General features: G+C 45.5%; 1 protein-coding gene across 2 annotated transcripts in view; it reads right to left on the minus strand.

Moving 5' to 3' along the window:
• The window catches only part of TDRD5 (tudor domain containing 5), a 124,509-nt gene that overhangs the window by 20,222 nt on the left and 80,223 nt on the right, over nt 1–24,064 (minus strand). For both annotated transcript variants that reach the window (XM_073571376.1, XM_073571375.1), the window contains 3 exons: nt 21,505–21,717; nt 1,255–1,321; nt 977–1,177 (listed from right to left, as the gene is read on the minus strand). In XM_073571376.1, the coding sequence (XP_073427477.1) occupies nt 977–1,177; nt 1,255–1,321; nt 21,505–21,717 (481 nt within the window). The remainder of the gene's footprint in view (nt 1–976; nt 1,178–1,254; nt 1,322–21,504; nt 21,718–24,064) is intronic.

Here is a 24,064-nt window from a genome sequence, read left to right on the forward strand (position 1 = left end):
TTTTTTCCCTCCTTGCCATCTGAGATCAGTCGTGAACCCCTGTAGACAATAGGCAAATTCTAACAAACTGGTAGGTTCAAGTGACTTTATGCTTACTGTGCTTGGCCAGCTTTCCGGTTGACACATTGATAAATTACATCCATGTCAAAGTATCTTGAAGGATATTGTATTTAAAGTGCAACTGCAAGCTGTTTTGGCCGCTATAAGATGCAGTCACTGCCTTTCAGGGCTAATCTACAACATTCTATAATGCTGTAGATCAGCCCCCGGTCCGACCTGAAAGATAAGAAAAATAAGTTTTATTATACTCACCCGGTCCGGTGCGCTGGGTGTCACAGGTCCCTGGGTCCGACAACCTCCCATCTTCTTGCGATGCCATCCTCCTGTTGCTTCATCACTCGTCTGCATCATGTTCCTGCACAGGGGAACTTACCTGCCCTTGAGTGAAGACCAAAGTACTTCAGTGCGCAGGCGCTGGGAAAGTCAGAGAGCCCCAGCGCCTGCGCACTGCAGTACTTTACTCTGCCCTCAACAGGGCAGAGAAGTACGCCTGCGCAGGAGTGCAATTCCGGGCAGCCATGAAGCAAGCAGGAGGGCGGCATTGCAAGATGGGAGGCGCCGGACCCGAACCTGCGACGCCCATCGGACCGACCCCCCGGGTGAGTATAATAAAAGTTATTTTTATCTTATCTTTCAAGTCGGATCGGGGGCTTATCTACAGCATTACAGAATTCTGCAGATAAGGCTTTTGAAAGGCAGTGGCCGCATCTTATAGCGGCCAAAACTGCTGACAGGTTCGCTTTAAAAAGCTTAAATGGGTTCTCAGAGAAATGTAATAAAAATACACATTTAAATATTACAAATTTTACTAAATACCTTTATTTAGAAAAAGGGTAAGCTTTATATAGTGCAATGCCAGGTCTTTAAATATGTCGGCAGGTATGATATATTTACTTACAAGTAACCTCTCACTTGCCTTGTAAAACACAGGCTCTTGGGTTGGGCTCGCAAGTCCTTTATCCACCAAATCTTCATTCAGGAAAATGTCCTTATCAGTTGAGGTGTCGCAAAGCAACAGGCACAACTGGTCTAACACATACTGTACTACCACGCCAACCAGCGGGCCACGTGCACACTGCCTTTGGAAACTCTTAATGGCTTCAATTGACCATTGATTCTATAAGAAAACATAAAAACTTTTTACTTGTGAAAAACAAAGAAAAAGCCTGAATAAACGTCTGCAAAATTATTTACCGCCACAGGCTTCAAGTAAGGCAATGTACATGGCACGGCCTGGGCTGGTAATTTCATGTAGCAGGCTCTGGAACAGTATAATAAAAAAAGACAACACAAGAGCAATAAAATGAGAAAAGGAGATAACACATCATAATACAGGATGACAACTCTTATCAGTGCTAAGGAAAAACTCATGAATTATATATTGTATTAGGAAGAACTGTGTCGAAAACCTTACTTACATGTCGATTCAGCAGTGCAGGACCGTACGCATGATGTCGCAAATAGATCCCAGGTGGAAGTCAATATGATGAAAAACAAGGGGCATTTACTGTAATTAAAATCTCAAAATACAGCCGTTTTCAGGAGAGACATGCAGAACAGAGTTACTATTGTTGTTTAACCCTGTTCCCACCAAGCAGTTTTCCGGTTTAGTTTTTTCTCCCACTGCATCAGAGACAGGGATTCGACATAAGATGTAACAGTGCGCCATATGTCGAGAAGAGGTTATATACAATATATACAGTAGATGGGACCAAAACGTACATATAAAATCAAAGACAACCCCTAACAAAGCAAGTGTAAAAGAATCTTAAAAAACAGCTTGATTAGTATGGGATAGTGACTGTTGGTTATTATATCTATTGATTATGCTCATGTATACACAATACAGGCAGCAGTGACTGACTATAAGCTTTGTTAAGCCCATGAAGTGCATCTACCTATGGTCATGTGCTGGCAGCGCTCAAATCGGTACGGCCCAGTGGAGATCAGGGAGGAGTTGGTTCCAAGGCAAGCAGAAGACAATCACGCATTTGTACCTGCTTAACCCCACCCACCCTTTTTTTATGTATCTTTGAAGAAAAACAAAGTGGATTTCCTTACATTTTGTTTTAAATGTTTTTTTTTCTTGTTTTGTTTTATTCCATTTATGCATAAAAATGACCAGACATTTCCAGGCGAGTACAATTATAGAGATAACGTGTTGGGAAAGTATAATTTCTTACTATAAATTATTTTTGCTGTAGCTCGAAACAGCAGCATCAAAGGGGATTTTATCCTCCTGGAACAAAGGCCAGGTGATAGCAATAACCAGTAGTTTAAATCGTCTTCCATGTATATATACATGCTAGTTCCCCTCCTACCCTTGTGTAGTTATTCCATATAAATGAAGAGGCCTTAGGCCTAGATAAACTACCGAAAAGGCACCTTACTGGTTGGGAAGGTTCATGCTGCTGCTTCAGACTAAGGCCTGTTTAACATTTCAGTTTTTTGACGTCAGTCCCAATCCGCCCGAGTGTGAAAAAAAGGATCCGTCAGCCTTTTTACACAAACGGATGCAAAGAGAGAGAGAGAGAGAGAGAATTTTCCGACAGAAAGGAATTTGGGGTTAAATTTCTGGCAAGGAGATTCTTCCGGGCATGCTCAGTATAAAAAAGCGGATCCGTTGCTGAATTCCGTCAAATAACGGTTGGCAACGGATCCGCCGCCCATTATAACAAATGGCGGATAGCGGAGGATCTGTTGCTATCCGCTGTTTTGACGCTGACAAAAAACATTTCATTGTCCGTCCACTCAACACAGCGGATGTCAAAATTATGGCGGATCCGTCAAAAAACGGACCGAAAGGTTGACCATCCGTCAAAATCCGACGCTAATACTAGTCAATGGGAAAAAAAACAGATCCGTCAAAAAAACGGCGTATCCGTTTTTTTTTTGCAAAATGGCGGATTTTGACTGATGGCAACAAACGGAAATGTGAAACAGGCCTAAAGAAAAGAGAATTTACAGTAAGAAATTACACTTTCCTTGTCGTCCTACAGCAGCATCAGTGGGGATATTGCAATTAACCATCCTTTGGGGGCATACTGTTAACCGGGGACAGTAGAACCACTGCGACAAAGGCCGACTCTCCAGAACCTTGAATGTCAAGTCCATAATTTCAGACGAAGGTAAGGCCCAAACGCCATGAGGCTGTGCTGCACATCTGTTCAATAGGTATGCAGCTTCTTTCTGCCCATGGTGTGGACATTTCCCTAGTTGAGTGGGCTTTCATTGCCTGTGAAGCTTGACCGCCTGCTTGCTCATAGCAAATAGTAATTTTCTGTCTCAAACATCTGGATAAGGAGACTTTTGATTCCTTCTCAAGAACAGGGGTCAGAAGGCAAAGAAGAGATGTTTCCGACTTCCTGTACGGTTTTGTGCAGATCACATATGCCTTTAGAGCCCCGCCAACGTCCAGGAAATGCAGGATTCTCTCTTCAATGGAAGAGGGATCCAGATAAAAAAAAAAAACTGGCAGCTCTATTTATGGGTTTATATTCGAGAAGAAAGGCACTTTAGAGGTAAAAGATGAAAGTGTTCTTAACAGGACTTGATCCTGTAGAAATAGAAGATAAGGCTCTCTGGAAGCAAGAGCCTGCATCTTGCTTACTACTCTCCTTGCAGACGTCACAGCCACAAGAAACCAGGTCTTGAAGGATAATACACTTATTTCCACCAACTCCAGAGGTTCAAATGGAGCCTTATTAAGTTGCTTCAAGACCCGTCCTAGGTCCCATATGGGAACTGGATCTGTAATAGTAGGTCAGATTCTTTGGACCGCTTCTATAAATCTCTGGATTAGTCGATACTGTGACAAACTTTTCCTCAGTACTGCTGACAGGGCAAATATCTGGACTTTGATAGTATTAGGCTTCACGATTCCTGTCAAAACCGTCTTGCAGGACGTCCAAGATGTTCCGCAAGGTAAGAGAATGAGAGGAAACCTGGTTCTTGATATACACCAAGCTGAAAAGGGGGATTTTTGGTACTTACCGTAAAATCTCTTTCTTGGAGCCTCCATTGGGGGGACACAGGTTACCATGGGTGTATGCTGCTGTCGCTAGGAGGCTGACACTATGCAAATAAGAAAAAGTTAGCTCCTCCCCAGCAGTATACACCTACCAACAGGCCCAAATTACTTCAGTTGGTGCTAAAGCAGTATAAGGAGCTACTATAAGAAACTCAACCGTAAGAACTCACCTGGAACGTGTACGGCTGATATGACGGGAACATGGCTTTCCGCCCAACGCAGAATCTTTGCCACCTCCAGCATGATCTGCTTGCTGCGAGTTCCGCCTTGGTGGTTTATGTACATCACGGCCGTGGCGTTGTCCGACTGGATGCGGACCGGTTTCCCCGTGAGGATGGGCTGCCAGCGGATAAGGGCAAGAAAGATTGCCCTGATCTCCAAGAGATTGATTGGTAAGAGAGCTTCCTGAGCGTCCCTGCGCTGTGAGGTGGAGAAAAACCGCTCCCCAACCCAGGAGACTGGCATCGGTGGTGATGACCTGCCATCGAACGGGAAGGAAGGATCTCCCGCGTAGGACCGAGGTGGGAAACATCCACCAGGTTAGGGATTGCCTCACCTTGAGAGGCAGAAGCACTGGGCGGTCCAGGGAGGATGTCGTCTTGTCCCAAGCAGACAGGAGGGTCAGCTGGAGAGGGCGGGAGTGAAACTGGGCATACGGCACTGCTTCGAAGGAAGCAATCATCTTCCCTAGGACTCTCATGCAGAGCCGAATGGGAAGAGGGACCGGGCGCTTTAGGGCTTTGATCTCCTGTCGCAGGGAAGAAATTTTCTTCTTTGGAAGGAAAACTCGAGCTTGGCTGGTGTCGAATTCCATGCCCAGAAATACGAGACGCTGAGTTGGGATCAGGGTAGACTTCTCTTTGTTGACTATCCAGCCGAGGCGATGCAGCGTGTCCAGAGTGATCTGGAGGCTGTGATTGCAGTCTCGGCGAGATGGACCCTTGATCAGGAGATCGTCGAGATAAGGGATTATAAGAATCCCCTTTGAACGAAGGATGGCCATGACCGCCACCATGATCTTCGTGAAGACTCTGGGGGCGGACGCCAGACCGAATGGGAGAGCTGTGAGCTGATAATGGCACTCCTGTACAGCAAATCTGAGGAACTTCTGATGCAGCACACAAACATGAACATGCAAGTAAGCGTCCTGAATGTCCACAGAGCAAAGATATTCCCCCGACTCCATGGAGGCGATCACTGAGCGCAAGGACTCCATTCGAAAATGGCAAACCCGGAGGTGACGATTCAACTGCTTGAGGTCCAAGATAGGTCGAAGGGCGCCGTCCTTTTTTGGGACTACGAACAGGTTTGAGTAAAACCCGGAAAACCGTTCGTGCAAAGGAACGGGTACGATCACTCCTGAATTTAGGAGAGACGAGACAGCCTGGGAAAGCCCTGGGGCATGAGAGGGCTGTTTTGGTGGACGAGAAAGGAAGAAACGTCCCTTTGGGGACGAGGAAAATTCTATTTTTGTAGCCTGATGTAACAACCTCCCTCCCCAACCAAGTTTCCTTGAAAAGAAGAAGCCTGCCTCCCACCCTGGAAAGATTCCCAGATGGGGATGACCCGTCATTTAGAGGAAAATCTGTGGCCGCGAGAACCGGAGGGCTTAGAGGGGCGGCTCCTAGACCTCCAGCGAGGGGCAGGTTTGAAGGAAGGTTTTCTTCTTTCTCCCTGAGCGGACTGACAGTCCTGTTGAGAGGATCCGCCTGAGGAAGAGAAAGGCCGAAAGGGCCGAAAAGGCTGAGGGCCCTTTCAGTTGAAGGTGCGTCTTGGCCTGGATTGGGGCAGAAGTACTTTTGCCTCCGGTGGCATCCAAAATGATCTGGTCTAGCTTGGCCCCAAAGAGTCTGGCACCCTGGAAAGGAAGGCCAGTGAGAGATTTTTTGGAAGCCGGATCTGCGTTCCAAGCCTTCAACCAAAGAATAGCAATAATGTTGCTGTTAGCCCTTGCTGAGCAAGCCGCAGCATCCAGGGAGGCGTTCCACAAATATTTACCAGCATGCGCAATTTGATCTGCTAAATCTGCTAGCTCCTCTGGGGGAGCTGCTGCCACAATGCCTCAACGGAGTATCTTGGCTCAGGCAGATATTGCTTTACACCCTACACATACACCCATGAGGAGGCAAAGTTAGGGCAAAAGGAAGTGCCTGATGCCTCAAAGGCTGTCTTGGCTAAGGCCTCAATCTGTCTATCCGTAGTGTCCTTGAGAGATGCCGCATCGGGAATGGACAGGACTGTTTGAGATGCTAAACGTGTAAACCGGTGGGTCCACCTTAGGAGATTCTGACCATTTGCTAACGAGGTCAGGACTAAAGGGGTAAAGGATGTCCAGATGTTTCTTCCCGGGAAATGTTTTCCGGGGTTTTCCCAGTTTCTAGAGGTAGTGATGTCAAACTTGTTGTAATTGGGAAAAAGCTTGGAAGGGCGTTTTACCCGTTTGAAAGAAACGGATTGATCCATTTTCCTCCTTAATTTCGAGCGTTTGTACAATAGCCGAAATAAGGCTATCTACCATGTCCTGCGTTCTAGAGGTGTGATCTGCGTCAGAGTCAGATTCTGACAGACGTAGCCTCTCTGACCCGACATCCGCCTCCGAGGAGGGGGAACGGGCAGAGAGGGGCACCCTTGGTGCTGTCGAATCTGAGGAAGAGCTAGACAGAGTCAGCTTTCTAATCCTTTCTCCTGATCTGTCCCTGGGAAGGTCATGGTCAGGTGCGTGCGAGTCACCACAAGAGGTGTTCGGAGCACTGGTGGCAGCAGAGGGATGTGGCATACATTCCAGGACATGTACCAGGGACTGTGAGATTTTGGTGAGGTCTGAAACCGATTGAGAAATGGCAACGGTCAGACCTGAAACCGACTGGGACATGGCAACGGCCCACTAAGGAGGTGGGGGGGTGCTCTCATCCCGGGTGTTAGGCTCTGTGCACACGTTTTGGATTCTGCTGCGTTTTTGCAGACATGGTACAGTACCATGCTATCCAATGGCATTTCAAAACCGCTGTGCTCACGCTGCGTTTTTTTCCGCGCGGTTTTGCTGCGGTATACAGACCACAGCATGTCAATTGTTTGGGCGGATTCCACAGCAGTTTCACACCTTTAACATAGTAGAGGTGTGAAACCGCAGGCTAATCCGCAGGTCACTTTACCTGCGGATCCGTGCGGAAAAAGCCGCAGGTGAATCTGCAGCGTTTGCACGTAGCCTTTGAGGAGTCCTGAGGCGCCGACATGGTGGAAGGACTGCAGGACGAGCGGGAACGGCTGGCCTGAAGCCCACTTTCTCTTACAGCGGGCACAAGCGTAGTGGACTACTGTAGGGATATAGGCAGAGGCCCATGCAGAATTGGGCATAGGTAGAGTCTAAGTGAATACTGCAGCAGAACGCTATGGAGGTGATACTGCTGAGGAGAGATAACAGCCGGTCAGGGTAAGAAAAGAAGAGCCTACCAGGCACCCAGCGATGCAGCAGCGCAGGTAACCAAGTCCCCCGCTGGAACACGGATGAGGAGGCTGGTATCTGAGGTCCCAGAGAGAAGAACGCTGCAGGAGCACAAGATGGAGGCTGTGCAGTCTGAGCCACGAGACGAGCAGGACGGAGGGCGGGGTTAACAACCTAGGCACCTCTAGTAATTGGCCAGACAGGCCAAGAGCGCCAAAAAGAAGGGTGTGTGTCCGGCCGGAGAAAACTAAAGCAGCGTCCTGATAGGCTGGCCCGCTGGAGGGGGTGTGGCCAGTGTGCTATGAAAGTAAAGAGAGAGACGGGACATAGGAACAGGCAGGGGGACGGGCCCGGCGCTGGAGAATGAAAGGAAGGCGCCATTTGGCTGACGCCGGCCAGGAGGCATGCCGGAAGGGCCGGAGGGGGAGTGGCCTAACCGGAGATCAGCCCAGAGGAAGAGGGTTGTAAGGAAAAAATGTCGGGCAGCGCGCGCTATGTGAAGAAAAAGGCGCGGAATTTGAATCTGAATGGAGGAGAAGCAGGGGCTGCAGTGGCTTACTGGAGGGTGCTGCAGGGGTTTAGCGGTCGGGGGAGGCCTACTACCTGTCTCTTGAATCCGGCTCCTCCTCATAGCGGAGGATGACATCAGGAGCCCTCGGGGAAGAGAGTCCTGGGAAAACAATCCTCCTTCCCGCACCGTGTACAGACGGCACAGATGACGGTGTCACCCCTTAAGAATAAGGGGGAAGGCCACCACCGGTGACCACCGTCTTCCTCTCAGCCCTCTCCGGGGAGAGGGGTGAGGAGGGGAATAGGCAAGGACTGGCCACCGAGAGTCGCCCTGAAACACCTTTATGGGGGACAGGGGACAAAGTCCTGACAGCGAGTCCGAGAGTAGGCGATGTGGGTGACACCACACTGCTCTCTTGGTCGCTTAAATGTGGGAAAACAGTGTGACCATTCTGCACCCTGTTACCCGACGAGCTGTATCTGAAAAATAAAGGTGAAAAGATTAATAACACACACAAAACCTGTAAAGATAAAATACTGCAGATCTGGTGTTAGATCCAGGTCCGCCTCCTTCAGACACTAAGCAAAAACTGAGGTAATTTGGGCCTGTCGGTAGGTGTATACTGCTGGGGAGGAGCTAACTTTTTCTTATTTGCATAGTATCAGCCTCCTAGCGACAGCAGCATACACCCATGGTAACCTGTGTCGCCCAATGAAGTGAGAAAGAAAAAACCTTTATGATTCTTTTTTGGTGCTTGCACCTCTGGAACAGAGGAGGGTGTTGACTACTGCCTCTGGTAGCTCGATCTTATCTAAAAAGGAGCGATCAACCTCCAAGCAGTGAGATGAAGGGGCAGTCCAGGTGAGGACAACATCAGTCATAATTTGTCACCAGATGAGGGATGATGGCAAGTCTCGAATACATTCCACTGCTCAACCATCAGAGGTGTGCACCGTACCTTCTTGGGCAAATAAGGGCATATTTTCATCATCAAGGCATGCTCTTTCTTGATCTTCTGCAAGACTCTGGGAATCATAGGTATAGGCAGAAAAACATATGATAACTGGAACCTCCTTGGTAATGATAGAGCGTCCAGTGCTCAAGGGCTGTCGCTCTTGTGGAGGGAAAAAAAAAATTGATCTACCTTTGTATTATCTTGGGTAGCAGTCAAGTCAATCTGAGAGCTCCCCCAGTCAAATCAATCTGAGAGCTCCCCCATAATTCTATAATTTCATGGAAAATGCTTAGGTCCAAAGACCACTCCTCTAGAAGGGCTAGATCGCAACTTAGCTGTACATATCAAGGGGAGATGTGGACAGGGCATCAACTGTTTCAGCCGGGTTTCTGCCCAAATAAATATCGGTACCGCCTCCACTGAAAGTGGTATGGTTTTTGTGCCTGGTAGTTTATAAAGGCTACTGTCATCTGATTGTTGGACCTGATCCTTACTGGGTTTCCCTTGCAAGGTTAGATAAAAGTGAAAGGACTCCCTAAACTGCTCTCTGAGGATGGACTACTGAAGTTCTCTCTCGGAGACCCTGTCCCACTCAGACTCTTGTCCTTAATGCGGGTACCTCATCCTGTTAGAGATGCGTCCGTTCCTATATCTGTCCATACAAGTGGAGCAAAGGGTCTGCCATTCTTGAAGTGAAGCCAACATCTCGTTTCTCTGCAGCGCAACGTCAACTCATCCAGAGAACATAAGTTTCTGTCCCTTTTTTGCAGTATCTCCAGCTGTAAAGGGCACATGTGCCATCTCATCGCCTTCTGCCACCCCCAGACTGGGAGTCAGCAGTTCTCTGATCAGGCTTTCAAGCTGACAGCCGGCACAGAGAAGCTGCAGCGCACCGGCTCCCAGTGTTCAATAGTACAATTGAAGCTCTGATCACCGGGTCAGAGCACCGCAAGCAGTGTGATCATGTCATGTGATCATGCTGCTGACGTCACTCACCGGCGCTGCAGAGACGCAGATGGGTGGCAATTGCTCCCGTGGGGCTGAAGACAACAAAGATTAAGTGCATGGGGAGAGAGAGATTTAATGTGCGTGGGGAGATTTGGAGTGGGGATGGGGAGATTTGCTCTTCATTTTGTGTCCTCAAAGGGGACATGGCATGTATGAGGAAACAGTATGAGGTAGATGGGGGGCATGTATGATGATACATTATGGGGGGGCATGTATGGGGAAACAGTATGGGGGGCATGTATGAGGAAACTGTATGAGACAATGGGGGAATTCATGAGGAAACACTATGGTGGGATGGGTGTAGACAGCATGGTGAGTGTCAATATGTGCAGACAGCATGGGGAGCAAACGGGGGAATGTATGCGGACACAGTTTGAGTAGCGATGGGAAAAATGTATGTGGACAGAGTAAGGGGAGTGAGGGTGATGGGATGTGTGCAAACAGTATGTGAAGTTGGGGGCATGTGTGAGCAGGCAGTATAGAGAGTGAGGGGGTAAATATATGAGGAGACAGTATGGTGAACAGGGGGATGTGAGAGGAGACCGTGTGAGGAGGGAAGGGAATAGTGTGGGGAGACAGTTTGGGGGGGGAGAAAAGTGAGTAGTGGGGACGTAGCATGAGGGGAAAGCGCAAGGGCACAGCCAGGAGGTGACAGTATACCAAGGAAGGGGAGTGTGATGAGAGGGTACAATATAAAGACTGGACCCTATAGGGGGGACACAGTTTGAGGAAGTGTGAAGAGGGGCGGCCAGTATGGAAAGGAGTGTTGGGGGGTCAAATTTTGTGCAGACAATATAGTGAGGGGCAATAATTTATTCAGGGACTTAATGAGGGCAGATATTTTTTATTCAGGAGCATTATAATGACACTTCTATCTTTAAGGGCATCACGTGGAGATTTTCTGCAGAAGACAGGAGAAGATGGAAGTCTGCAGACATGAGCTGTGGATGAGAAAACTCATCACGGGGTCTGGACAAGATGAAGAAAAGAAGCAGAACGACTCCAGAGACAATGTCATCTATAAGGTACCTGGATGTAAACGTTATTTGTGATACTGACTAATTCTCATGTCTTTATTTATGTTAGGAGCAATAAAGCAGATTTGCGATGATTCTGGAGTCATTCTATGTCACTGCAGACTTCTGAATTCTCAGTGTGCACTGCAACGCTGTTAGGATTCTCTCATGCCGGTGATTTACATGCATGTGGTCACGTGCTGACTAGACATGCGTGTCCTCACTCAATGAAAATGAACTGTGGGAGGCCGGGCACGTCTAGTCACAATGTGACCAGAAGTATACAAATAGCATACTTGTGCTGACATGACCATCCACTGGCAAGAGAGAATCCTAAAAGTGTGCAATGCATTCGTTGTGAGAATTCAGAAGCGAGCAACGTCAGGATTCAGCTCTGCAGGTTCCAGTAGTTATCACATGAACACTTCACTCATATGCGATTTTCATATTTTTTTTTTTTTTTTAATTCGTTTATTAAGTCATAAACAGGTATACAATATACATACTGGTACATAACGTTAAACATAATACAAAATATATATATGTTCATACGATATGAAAGTATAAAGCAAAACATGTGCACCAGTTGTATACAGAATAAAGCAAAATATAATGTCATTTAAATCACAATGGTTTAGTGTTATTACTTGAATAATGAGATCTGCCTAACTTTTAAACCGTATCTACGTCTACAAAAAAAACAAAAATAAACATATAAACCTAAACTAAACTATTCCGCAGCCTACTTCCACACAATTAATCCTTTATTATGCAACATCTCCACTCTAAAAAGTAAGGTAAGAGGAATTCCACCTCTCCCAAATCTTTGCAAATTTACCCGGGCACCCTCTATTTTGATATAGTGTGCGTTCATATGGGATGATCAAATTCACTAAATTTACCCAGGACCCAAGAGAGGAAGATGAACCTCCCATCCACCGCAAAGCCAGTACCTTTCGTGCCATAAACAACGTCTCCCACAGAAAAATGCCAACATATTGATCCCATGTCTCCTCATCCCAGACAGACAGACCAGCGGTTCAAGGGGAACAGGAATTTGTACCAAGGATGTTAATAAGGAAGTCACCTCTTTCCAATATTGTGCAACGATAGGACAGCTCCAGATCATATGGATAAAATCTGCATCTATTGAATGACATCTCAAACATTCCGATGATTGGTATCGGCCCATCTTAAAGAGTCGCGTTGGAGTCAAATATGATTGATTTATAATATATAATTGTATCATCCTGTTATTAACAGATGGAGACACCTTAATTGAGGACTTCAGTATTTCTTCCCACTCCTCTTCTTGCGCATTCGGGATGAGCCTCTCCCATTTTATCTTAACAGAGTCTATAGCAGGTCCTGTCCCCATCGACAGCATATATGTATATAGAGAGGAGATGAGACCTTGGGGGCCCTGGGACTTAAGGATCCCTATCAAGGGTAGAGACGAAATAACAGTGTCTATACCTACAGACCTTATATGCGATTGAATAGCTGACTTCCGTTGTAGATGCCGAAAGAACTGGGATCCCGGGACATTGCGATTAACTTGCAGTTGTTCAAAAGATAACAGAGTTCCTTGGTCATACAGACCGCCTGTCATGTAAACATTATATTGAGCCCAAAACTCAGCAGACGGGTGTTCAAGTAACGCTGGAAGGTAACCATTATTCCACAGAGGCATCTCAGCTATGATATCCTCAAATCCAACCACCCTTTTAATCTGCTTCCACACCGACCGTGCCAAACGAAGCAGGGGCAACAACCGTGGGACATTTATTTTCCTCATTTCCAAAAATCCTAGCGGGCAACCAACCTGGTGCAGTATGAAGTACATGATCCTCAGAATTAGGAAGGTGACCACCGGGCATCCATGTGCTTATGGCTTTGGCCTGTCCGGTCAAATAGTACAGAAAAATCGGGTAACGCCGCCCCCCCCTCCCTTCTTAGGTCTCTACAAAGTGGATAATTTAAGTTTGGGCCTGGTCTTCCCCCATATGAAAGATGTGATCTGGGAATTCAGATTAGCGAAAAAGGATCTGGGCACCACTAAAGCACTATGTTGGAGAAAATAACTAAGCTTGGGGAGTAATATCATTTTAATTAAATTAATGCGTCCAGCCACAGACAACGGAAGTTTACCCCAGATCGTGAATTTGGCCTTAACCATCTCCAGCAGTGGATGTATATTTAGTTGCAGATCGAACTTACAGTCTCGGGAAATATGGACACCCAAATACTTGAAACTGGTTACAATGGGCAGTGATGAGAGAGTTTCAAGTCGTGGCATTGGAGCGTGGGAAAGAGGCATCAAAGCAGATTTCTCCCAATTTATATATAGGCCAGAATATTTACCAAATTTATTTACAGCGGTGATCACTCTCGTCAGAGTTTCCTCTGCCTTGTCCATAAATATTACCATATCATCAGCATATAGGCCTATGGTATCAATTCGACCCGCTATTTCTATACCAGCAATATTAGGGGTTGATCTAATACGAATTGCCAGTGCCTCGATTGCCAGAGCAAAAAGGGCCGGAGAAAGGGGGCACCCCTGGCGAGTTCCCCTATGCAATGAAAAGGGTTCAGATATGGAGCTATTTACAAAGACCCGGGGCCCTAGGCTTCATGTACAATATGCTGACCCATTTTTGAAATTTATCACCGAATCCATATCTCTGCAAACATGCACGGAGAAAAGGCCACTCAAGAGAGTCAAAGGACTTGGCCGCATCGAGCGATGCCAATGCCCATTCATTATCTGACACCAGAGAGCTATATTAGACCACCGACTGGACTCGTCTAATATTGATGGAGGTGCTCTTACCAGGCATAAAGCCAGTTTGGTCAGTGTATGAGGTCTAATATGACTGAGTTCAGCGTGTTGGCCAAAATTTTCGTAAAGATCTTATAATCTACATTTACTAATGATATAGGTCGATAAGATCCACAATCCAAAGGGTCCTTTCCATCCTTTTTAGAACTATTATATTAGCCTCATAAAAGGATTCCGGCATGCATCCCCCCTCCAAAATCCCACGAAACACTTTCAGCAAAAGAGGCGCTAGTATCTCCCGATACTTCCTATATAGTTCGACAGGAAATCCATCCGGCCCAGGGGCCTTCCCAGAGGCCATATCCTTCATGGCATCCTGTACCTCCTCCAGTGTAAACTCAGCATCCATAAAGGCCCGTTGGGAAGGATTTAATGTGGGAAACTCTATATCTGATAGGTAGTCTAAACACCCCGGGCCGTCAACATCAGACTTAGAATTGTACAGTGAACTATAATAGTCATAAAAGCATTGCAATATTTCCTCAGTTGTAGAGGCCAAAGTACCATCAGAACTGCGAATCCGTAGGATTGTGTTAGTTGTATTATGTTGCCGCACTAGATAAGCCAAAAATTTGCTTGCCTGATTCCCCATCTCAAAATAAGATTGTCGGGCAAAAAATAATTTACGTTTAGTTTTAGTGTCAACATGTTGAGTGTATAACCTTTGAGCCGTCAACCACTCCACCCTATTACTATTAGTTTGGTCAGATATGTAGGCAGCCTCCGAATCTTTCAAACGTCGCTCCACCTCGCCATCCTCTTCCGATGTCACTCGTTTAATGTAAGAGATCGTGGAGGATAAACAACTTTAAGAGTGTACCAAAATAAATTAATGTTTCGGGGTTCAGGGTGGGACGAGACGAAGCAACGTAGCTGATCAATCATTTTATCAGGCGGTTTTATCAATTTAATCTTTTAATCTTTTATTTTTATATAGCGCTAACATATTCCGCAGCGCTTCACAGTTTGCACACATTTTCATCACTGTCCCGATAGGGCTCACAATCTAAATTTCAGCCAGAAAGGGTTCAGTTTCCATGCTATCCTATTATTCAATGGTCCGTGCATAAGTTTAAGAACAACCGGACTGTGGTCTGAAATCCCCCTACTGCCATGTTCAATACCATCCACCCATGTTGCTAGGCTGCCGGATCCAAAAATGTAATCTATGCGAGACAGGGAGCGTTTAGTGGAGGAATGGCAAGTATATTCCCCTGTCTCTGGATGGCGCAATCTCCATAGAACCAGCCACTAGCTACCCGCCATAAATTGTGACAGTTGGGATGTGCCCGGGGAGGGGACTCCACTCTGTATTCCATCACCCAATCTCAGTTTATCAAGATGATTATTCATGCCCAGATTAAAGTCACCCATACAAATGACATGTGCATCTGGGTAATTTAGAGCAAAGCTCAGTGCCTTCTGGATAATTGACATATTGGCCGGAGGGGGATTGTAAATACACAGAATAACATTTCTGAGAGTTGATCAGCGCATGTACAAACACAAACCGTCCCTCAGGATCATTCCGGGCCTCTCTGGTTTCCCATCGAACATCTTTATGAATTAACAGTGAACCCCCCTTGAATAGCTGGTATGAAAAGCATGTATAAACCATTGTACCCACGGTTTTTGTACACACCGAACGGTATCTCTAGGCAGGTGTGTCTCAACCAGGGCCACAATGTGAGGACAATATTGTCTAATTTGTGAGAATACCTTAATTTTCTTGCGGGGGGTTTTTATACCTCTTACATTCCAGGTCATGCATATCAATTCAGAACCCATTTCCGCCCATCCAAATATGTTGCATAGCGGTGCCCGAACAAAATGCAGAGATATCACCTAGATAGTAGAATTGGCATCGGCATTTACCTAAATAACCAAAAAAACAAAAACTTTTGAAAAAGAAAAAAACAGAACAAGAACCTAACAATATAGGAGCACAGTCTCACGCCCCCATCAAAAAATAGGCAAAAGGATACCATCACTGAGCACAGTGTCCGGTATTGTTGATAACTGGATACCCGCCAAGAAAGTTCCAATTAGACCTTTAAATAAAAGGATCCAAATTAACAGCCATCACATCAGGATTCCTTCGCAGGGGATCCCCCATGGGACCGCAGCCATTTAGTCGCCCCCACCGAATCCGTGAAGAACACAGAGGTACCTCCGTGAACAACTCGAAGCCAGGCCGGATATATCATTGAGTACACAATATTTCTTTCCCTGAGCCGTTTCTTGACTTTGATGAATTGTGCCCGCTGCTTCTGCAGCTCCATAGAAAAGTCCGGAAAGACGGAGATCACAGCATTATTGAACTTAAAGGGACTTTTTAGCCTTGCAAGACGCAGAATGGTGTCTCTGTCCTTACAATTGAGGAGGCGTGCCAGGAAAGGCCGAGGTGGGGCCCCTGGAGGCAGAGGTTTTGTAGGGACCCTATGAGCCCTTTCAACAGCGAACACTGACGAGAAATCATCTCCCAAAAACTGCTCAGGATGTTGACCTTCCGAGTGTTCAGGCAGACCAATGATGCGATTATTATTTCGACACATTCTGGTCTCCAAGTCATCCGCCTTTTGCTTCCAAGCATTCATGGAGCCCGCCACTTTCGCTAATTTGGCTTCCATAGGTGTGATGGAATCCTCCACTTTGGACACCCTCGTCTCCACCTCTGTAATGCGTCCCTTCATGGCCTGTATATCGTGACAAAGTCTCCCCACCTCCGTGTAAACATCCTCAATTTTTTCCGTCAGGGATGTTCTGGTAAGGGAAATGGCCTGCATCAATTGCTCAGATGCCTGTTTAAGGGTTAATTCTTCTTACTCAGCCTCCTCATCACCCCCCGAAGGACGATTCTTACTTACGTTGAACTTGGGAGGAAGTATTCCTCCGGGGTCGTGCACTTTCAGAGGGATCGGGTCTTGCATACTCCTTTAATTTTTCTGCTGCCACTCCCGATCCTTTAAATTTGCTCATGGCTGCTGCAGCTTGACCCAGTAAGATAGCTGGAGATATATGCTCTGGAAATGTCCACCACAGGCAGTAAGCACAGCAGGATTATTGATAATTATGGCTCAGGCCACAGAGATGAAGGGGGGCCCACGTAAAATTAAGAGGGCAGCGACTCACGCTGAATGGTTAAAGTTTCTTGCGGCCAGGGGAGGGAGAGGGGTCCCCACAGAGACAGCAGCCGCGGGGGAGGGTGTGCAAAGCCTCCCACAATACTAACGCCGGCCGGTGCAGCGGTTAAATGGTGGAGGGGAAAGAGCACGCAGGGCCCAATTTTTCAGGGAACTCACCGCGCGTCCTCCCCGTTCTATCAGTTGTTATCTTCGCTGCCTGAGCAGCAGTGCAAGCGACGCCGCAAGATCACTGTAGCAGAGCCGCGCGCCCAAGATGGCCGCCGCCTCGTGGGGAAGCAGCCGCCCGCTCCGGTCTCCCGCTGATAGAAGACCGCTCACATCCTCCTATGATGGTCCAAGGGGCTCCCGCTGTCCACAGGGGTCCATGCAGCTCCAGATATACCGGAAAGAAAATGTCCAAATATCAGGATATTACAGGATCATGAGGAGCTCTCTCAGTAAGCGTCCTCTCCCGTTCACTCCATAGCCACGTCCCCCGCGATTTTCATACTTATGGTTCTGTGACAACGAGCTTCTCTTCCTGCTTCTCTCAGTTTTTCACTTAACATTGAGAGCATTTGGGAGAGCAGTTCGTTGGTACATGACTAAGTGTGCAAATCGCATGTGTGCTTGGTGGAAGTGGGGCTACCAAACTGATTTCTTGCCTTGGGTGCCAGAAAACCTAGATACACCTCTGCCGCTTACAAGACAATCTCTGCTTGAGGAAGGCATTTGCTCTGAATCCTGCTGATGCAGCCTACTTTGGCTCAGAACTGAAGGACCCCATCTGTATTTCACTGGTTTGGATAGGATCTTTCCTTCCTTGTTAGGCCTGTTTCACATTTCAGTTGAAATCCGCCAAAGATTAAAAAAAGGGATCCGTTTCCGTTTTGCAACAAACGGATATCATTGGACCGTTTTTTGGACGGATCCGCTGTTGCAAAGGGCAGCAAATTTAAAGGAACCGCGGTGAGAGAGAGAGAGAGAGATTTTTTACGCCGCTTCCAGAACGCTATTGAGGGTTAAAATGCTTGTCAGAGCAAATCTTCCGGGCATGCGCACTTGAAAATAGGGGTCCGCCGCTACAAATAAACGTTATATAGTCCGTCTGCTCCGCCCGGGAGACGCTACAATTCAAACGGATCCGTCAAACACCGGATGCAACGGACACCCATCAGTCAAAATCTGCCACTAACGTAAGTCTACGGGGAAAAAGGGGCGGATCCGATTTTTTCTAAAACTGGCGGATTTTAACTGACGTCAAAAAACTGAAGTGTGAAACAGGCCTTAAATAGATACTCCATTAGCGGACCCAACTGATCCTCTGAAGAGACATCCTGGCTCAAATTCCAAGGACCAGAGGGCATTCTTAGCAGGTATAGCTGCTCCCTCTTCCCCATAATAATAATAATAATAATCTTTATTTATATAGCGCCAACATATTCCGCAGCGCTTTACAGCTTAAAAGTTTCAAAACACAAGTCATAAGTAATAATGTTAACAATACAGTAATTAAAGTAAAATAAGACGACCCTGCTCGTGAGAGCTTACAATCCTGTGCCTTAGGTAGATAATGCCATGTCACGGGTGGAGCGTGAGAAAGAGAGAGTGAGAAAGAGAAAGAGTGTGGGAGAGTGAAAGAGGGAGTGAGAAAATGAGAGAGAATAAGAGAGAGTGAGAGAGTGAGAGACCCCTAGCAATGGGAACGCAGGCGTGCGCATGGACATGCGTACGCCTGCGTTTGCAAACGCAAGCGTTTTAAGCGTTAACATGGCTAGAAACTGGTTAAAACACATGAGCCTAAAAAAACGAAAACGCATGCAAAACACATGATGCGTTTTTTACATGCGTTTCTATTGCGCACGAAGCGCTGCACTAAAAAACGCTAATGTGAAAGTAGCCTAAGGCCGGTTTCACACATCAGTGTCTACGGTACGTGTGGTGACATTTTTCACATGTAGCAGAGACACTGTCACACGTAGACCCATTCAAATGAATGGATGTGTGCACATATCTGTGTTTTTTCACGAACAGTGTGTACGTGTGCCCCACACGTAGACACGTCCGTTTGTGTGCAGCTGCATGGATCACATGAACTCAAACAAGTCAATGGGTCCGTGTAAACACGTACTGCACACGGATGCTGTCCGTGTGCCATCCTTGTGCGTTTTTAAAGTTATAGGGTTAAAATTGAATCAAATTGTTTTAAAACTAGGCTCTGGTACGTATCCACACGGATGTAACAAATGGACACACGGACACAGATATCTCCAGTACCATTTTATCCGGTACCGGAAATATCAGGCTGTGAAACCAGCCTAAAATGAAAAAAAGAGATACTTCCCAACATTACCACCTGTCCTTTCCGTAAGAAAGAAGAAAATAAAACACAAGGGAAGGAGGGGAACTAGCAAGTATACAGTTGTGGACAAAAGTATTGACACCCCTGCAATTCTGTCAGATAATACTCAGTTTCTTCCTGAAAATGATTGCAAACACAAATTCTTTGTTATTATTATCTTCATTTAATTTGTCTTAAATGAAAAAACACAAAAAGAATTGTCCTAAAGCCAAATTGGATATAATTCCACACCAAACATAAAAAAGAGGGTGGACAAAAGTATTGGCACTGTTCGAAAAATCATGTGATGCTTCTCTAATTTGTGTAATTAACAGCACCTGTAACTTACCTGTGGCACCTAACAGGTGTTGGCAATAACTAAATCACACTTGCAGCCAGTTGACATGGATTAAAGTTGACTCAACCTCTGTCTGTGTCCTTGTGTGTACCACATTGAGCATGGAGAAAAGAAAGAAGACCAAAGAACTGTCTGAGGACTTGAGAAACCAAATTGTGAGGAAGCATGAGCAATCTCAAGGCTACAAGTCCATCTCCAAAGACCTGAATGTTCCTGTGTCTACCGTGCGCAGTGTCATGAAGAAGTTTAAAGCCCATGGCACTGTGGCTAACCTCCCTAGATGTGGATGGAAAAGAAAAATTGACAAGAGATTTCAACACAAGATTGTGCGGATGTTGGATAAAGAACCTCGACTAACATCCAAACAAGTTCAAGCTGCCCTGCAGTCCGAGGGTACAACAGTGTCAACCCGTACAATCCGTCGGCGTCTGAATGAAAAAGGGACTCTATGGTAGGAGACCCAGGAAGACCCCACTTCTTACCCCGAGACATAAAAAAGCCAGGCTGGAGTTTGCCAAAACTTACCTGAAAAAGCCTAAAATGTTTTGGAAGAATGTTCTCTGGTCAGATGAGACAAAAGTAGAGCTTTTTGGGCAAAGGCATCAACATAGAGTTTACAGGAGAAAAAAAGAGGCATTCAAAGAAAAGAACACGGTCCCTACAGTCAAACATGGCGGAGGTTCCCTGATGTTTTGGGGTTGCTTTGCTGCTTCTGGCACTGGACTGCTTGACCATGTGCATGGCATTATGAAGTCTGAAGACTACCAACAAATTTTGCAGCATAATGTAGGGCCCAGTGTCAGAAAGCTGGGTCTCCCTCAGAGGTCATGGGTCTTCCAGCAGGACAATGACCCAAAACACACTTCAAAAAGCACTAGAAAATGGTTTGAGAGAAAGCACTGGAGACTTCTAAGGTGGCCAGCAATGAGTCCAGACCTGAATCCCAAAGAACACCTGTGGAGAGATCTAAAAATGGCAGTTTGGAGAAGACACCCTTCAAATATCAGGGACCTGGAGCAGTTTGCCAAAGAAGAATGGTCTAAAATTCCAGCAGAGCATTGTATGAAACTCATTGATGGTTACCGGAAGCGGTTGGTCGCAGTTATTTTGGCTAAAGGTTGTGCAACCAAGTATTAGGCTGAGGGTGCCAATACTTTTGTCTGGCCCATTTTTGGAGTGGTGTGTGAAATGATCAATGTTTTGCTTTTTGCTTCATTCTCTTTTGTTTTTCATTTAAGACAAATTAAATGAAGATAATACCAAAGAATCTGTGTTTGCAATTATTTTCAGGAAGAAACTGAGTATTATCTGACAGAATTGCAGGGGTGTCAATACTTTTGGCCACAACTGTATATAGATGGACGACAATTTAAACTAAATGATATCACCTTTTTTCTATCAATGGAGTTGGGTGACCACTTGTTTTTTTCCATTGCAAAATGACTTATTAATAATAGCATTTTAGATATAACAGTTTGATCACTTATTACTACAAGAGAGAGGTGCGACAAACCAAAACTAGAAAAAAAAATTCCTGTAGTTCTGACCATTTAAATACAGCAATGACATTTAAATGATTAAACAGTAGCGCAAGCTCTGATCATTACTGTTACAGGTGTAGCTCAGTCACCATAGGCCCCCTATGGTGCGGGCTCAGCTCCTGATCCTGCACTATATAAGGGAACCCAATATAGGCTGAACTATTTTTTTCCCCACACAAGGCTAAATTCGCGATGTATCAGGTTGGAAAAATGAATAGCAGAATAACAGCAGATAAGGATCTGATTTTCAGAATTACATTGTAGGCTCTTACTTGAGAAATCGCAGCCAACATCTTTTAACTGTTGCCAAAGTACCAAAATCAGGATAGAAGACTTGAACTTCCTCAGAGCTGATGATTGCATGGATGATCACCCTGTACCACCACACATCGTCATCTACACTAAGCGCATAGATTTCACCGACATCGACGTGCTCGTCAGGCACAACATAACGGGTGGACACGTATTCATTTGAATAACATAATCTAAAAGAAATAAAAATATATTATATATGGAAATGTGATTTGATTATAGCATATTTGGAATATTTATATAGAGATATATATTTTTTAAAGGGAACTTGACAGCTGATACAGGCATCCTTTTAGCCAGGTATGTTATACTCTAAAATGCAGCAGCATTTCATAGTATAACATACACTTAAAAACCATCCAGGGATTGTTATACATGGGTGACTAGTCCAGTAAGCCAATCCAAGGCAGCTTCTCCCCCCCACTCCACTATAAACACATGGGGACAAACCCATCACTCAAGGGGAGTGGAGCAGGAAGAAGCTGCCGTGCACCTACTTTTTTGTCCTAAGCACCCGAGCCGCATGGTACATGGTTGGATGTACAGTACCTTGTGAAAGTATTCAGCCCCCTGGAACTTTTCAACCTTTTCCCACATATCATGCTTCAAACAAAGATACCAAATGTAAATTTTTGGTGAAGAATCAACAAGTGGGACACAATCGTGAAGTTGAACGAAATTTATTGGTTATTTTACATTTTTGTGGAAATGCAAAAACGGAAAAGTGGGGCGTGCAATATTATTCGGCCCCTTTAACTTAATACTTTGTTGCACCACTGTTTGCTGCGATTACAGCTGCAAGTCGCTTGGGGTATGTCTCTATCAGTTTTGTACATTGAGAGACTGAAATTCTTGCCCATTCTTCCTTGGCAAACAGCTCGAGCTCAGTGAGGTTTGATGGAGATCATTTGTGATTCCACAGATTCTCGATTGGATTCAGGTCTGGACTGTGACTTGGCCATTCTAAGACCTGGATACGTTTATTTGTGACCCATTCCATTGTAGATTTTGCTTTATGTTTGGGATCGTTGTCTTGTTGGAAGACAAATCTCCATCCCAGTCTCAGGTCTTTTGCAGACTCCAACAGGTTTTCTTCAAGAATGGTCCTGTATTTGGCTCCATCCATCTTCCCATCAATTTTAACCATCTTCCCTCTCCCTGCTGAAGAAAAGCAGGCCCAAACCATGATGCTGCCACCACCATGTTTGACAGTGGGGATGGTGTGTTCAGGGTGATGAGCTGTGTTGCCTTTACGCCAAACATATCGTTTGGCATTGTTGCCAAAAAGTTCGATTTTGGTTTCATCTGACCAGAGCACCTTCTTCCACATGTTTGGTGTGTCTCCCAGGTGGCTTGTTGCAAACTTTAAATGACACTTTTTATGGATATCTTTGAGAAATGGCTTTCTTCTTGCCACTCTTCCATAAAGGCCAGATTTGTGCAGTGTACGACTGATTGTTGTCCTATGGACAGAATGTCCCACCTCAGCTGTAGATCTCTGCAGTTCATCCAGAGTGATCATGGGCCTCTTGGCTGCATCTCTGATCAGTCTTCTCCTTGTTTGAGATGAAAGTTTAGAGGGACAGCCGGGTCTTGGTAGATTTGCAGTGGTATGATACTCCTTCCATTTCAATATGATCGCTGTCTATATATAAAGTCCACTTTAAAGCCCACACTAAGAGAAGATATACAAGAGGGAAATGAAGAGGTGGAGTCTCTATGGGTGGAGATACAAGGAGGGAAAAAACCTCATAGGGGTTTGTTATAAGCCACCAAATATAACAGAAACCACTGAAAATGTATTATTGAAACAAATAGACAAAGCAGCAAATCACAATGAGGTGATTATTATGGGGGACTTCAACTACCCCGACATAGACTGGGAAACTGAAACCTGCGTATCTCAGAAAGGAAACCAATTTCTGTCAGTGACCAAGGATAATTATCTGTCACAACTTGTGCAGGGCCCAATTAGAGGGACAGCCCTTCTGGACTTAATTTTAAGCAACAGGCCAGATAGAATAACAGAAGTACGAGTCGATGGGCACCTAGGGAACAGTGACCACAATATTATACAATTCCACTTGTCCTTCAGTAAGGTGCCCTGGAAGGAGGTTACAAAAACGCTGAATTTCAGGAAAGCAAAGTTTGATCAGCTTAGAGAGGACCTTCGCCGAATTGATTGGGACAACGTCCTAAAAATAGGAGCACAGAAAATAAATGGGAAATATTTAAATCAGTTTTACACACCCACTGCGAGCTAGCCATACCGTACAGAAATAAAAGGGCTAGGAACAGGAGAACGCCAATGTGGCTAAATAAGGATGTAATAAAGGGCAATAAATAACAAGAACAAGGCATTTACGAAGCTAAAACAAGAAGGCAATGAAGAAGCATTAAAAAGTTATAGAGAAAAAAATAAAATGTGTAAAAAACAAATACATTTAGCAAAAGTGGAAACTGAGAGACTCATTGCTAAGGAAAGTAAAACAAACCCCAAACTATTATTTAATTATATAA

The sequence above is a fragment of the Dendrobates tinctorius genome, unplaced genomic scaffold (assembly GCF_039654945.1).
Source record: "Dendrobates tinctorius isolate UK_male_01 unplaced genomic scaffold, ASM3965494v1 ptg000029l, whole genome shotgun sequence".
In the NCBI taxonomy this organism is placed as follows: Eukaryota; Metazoa; Chordata; class Amphibia; order Anura; family Dendrobatidae; genus Dendrobates; species Dendrobates tinctorius.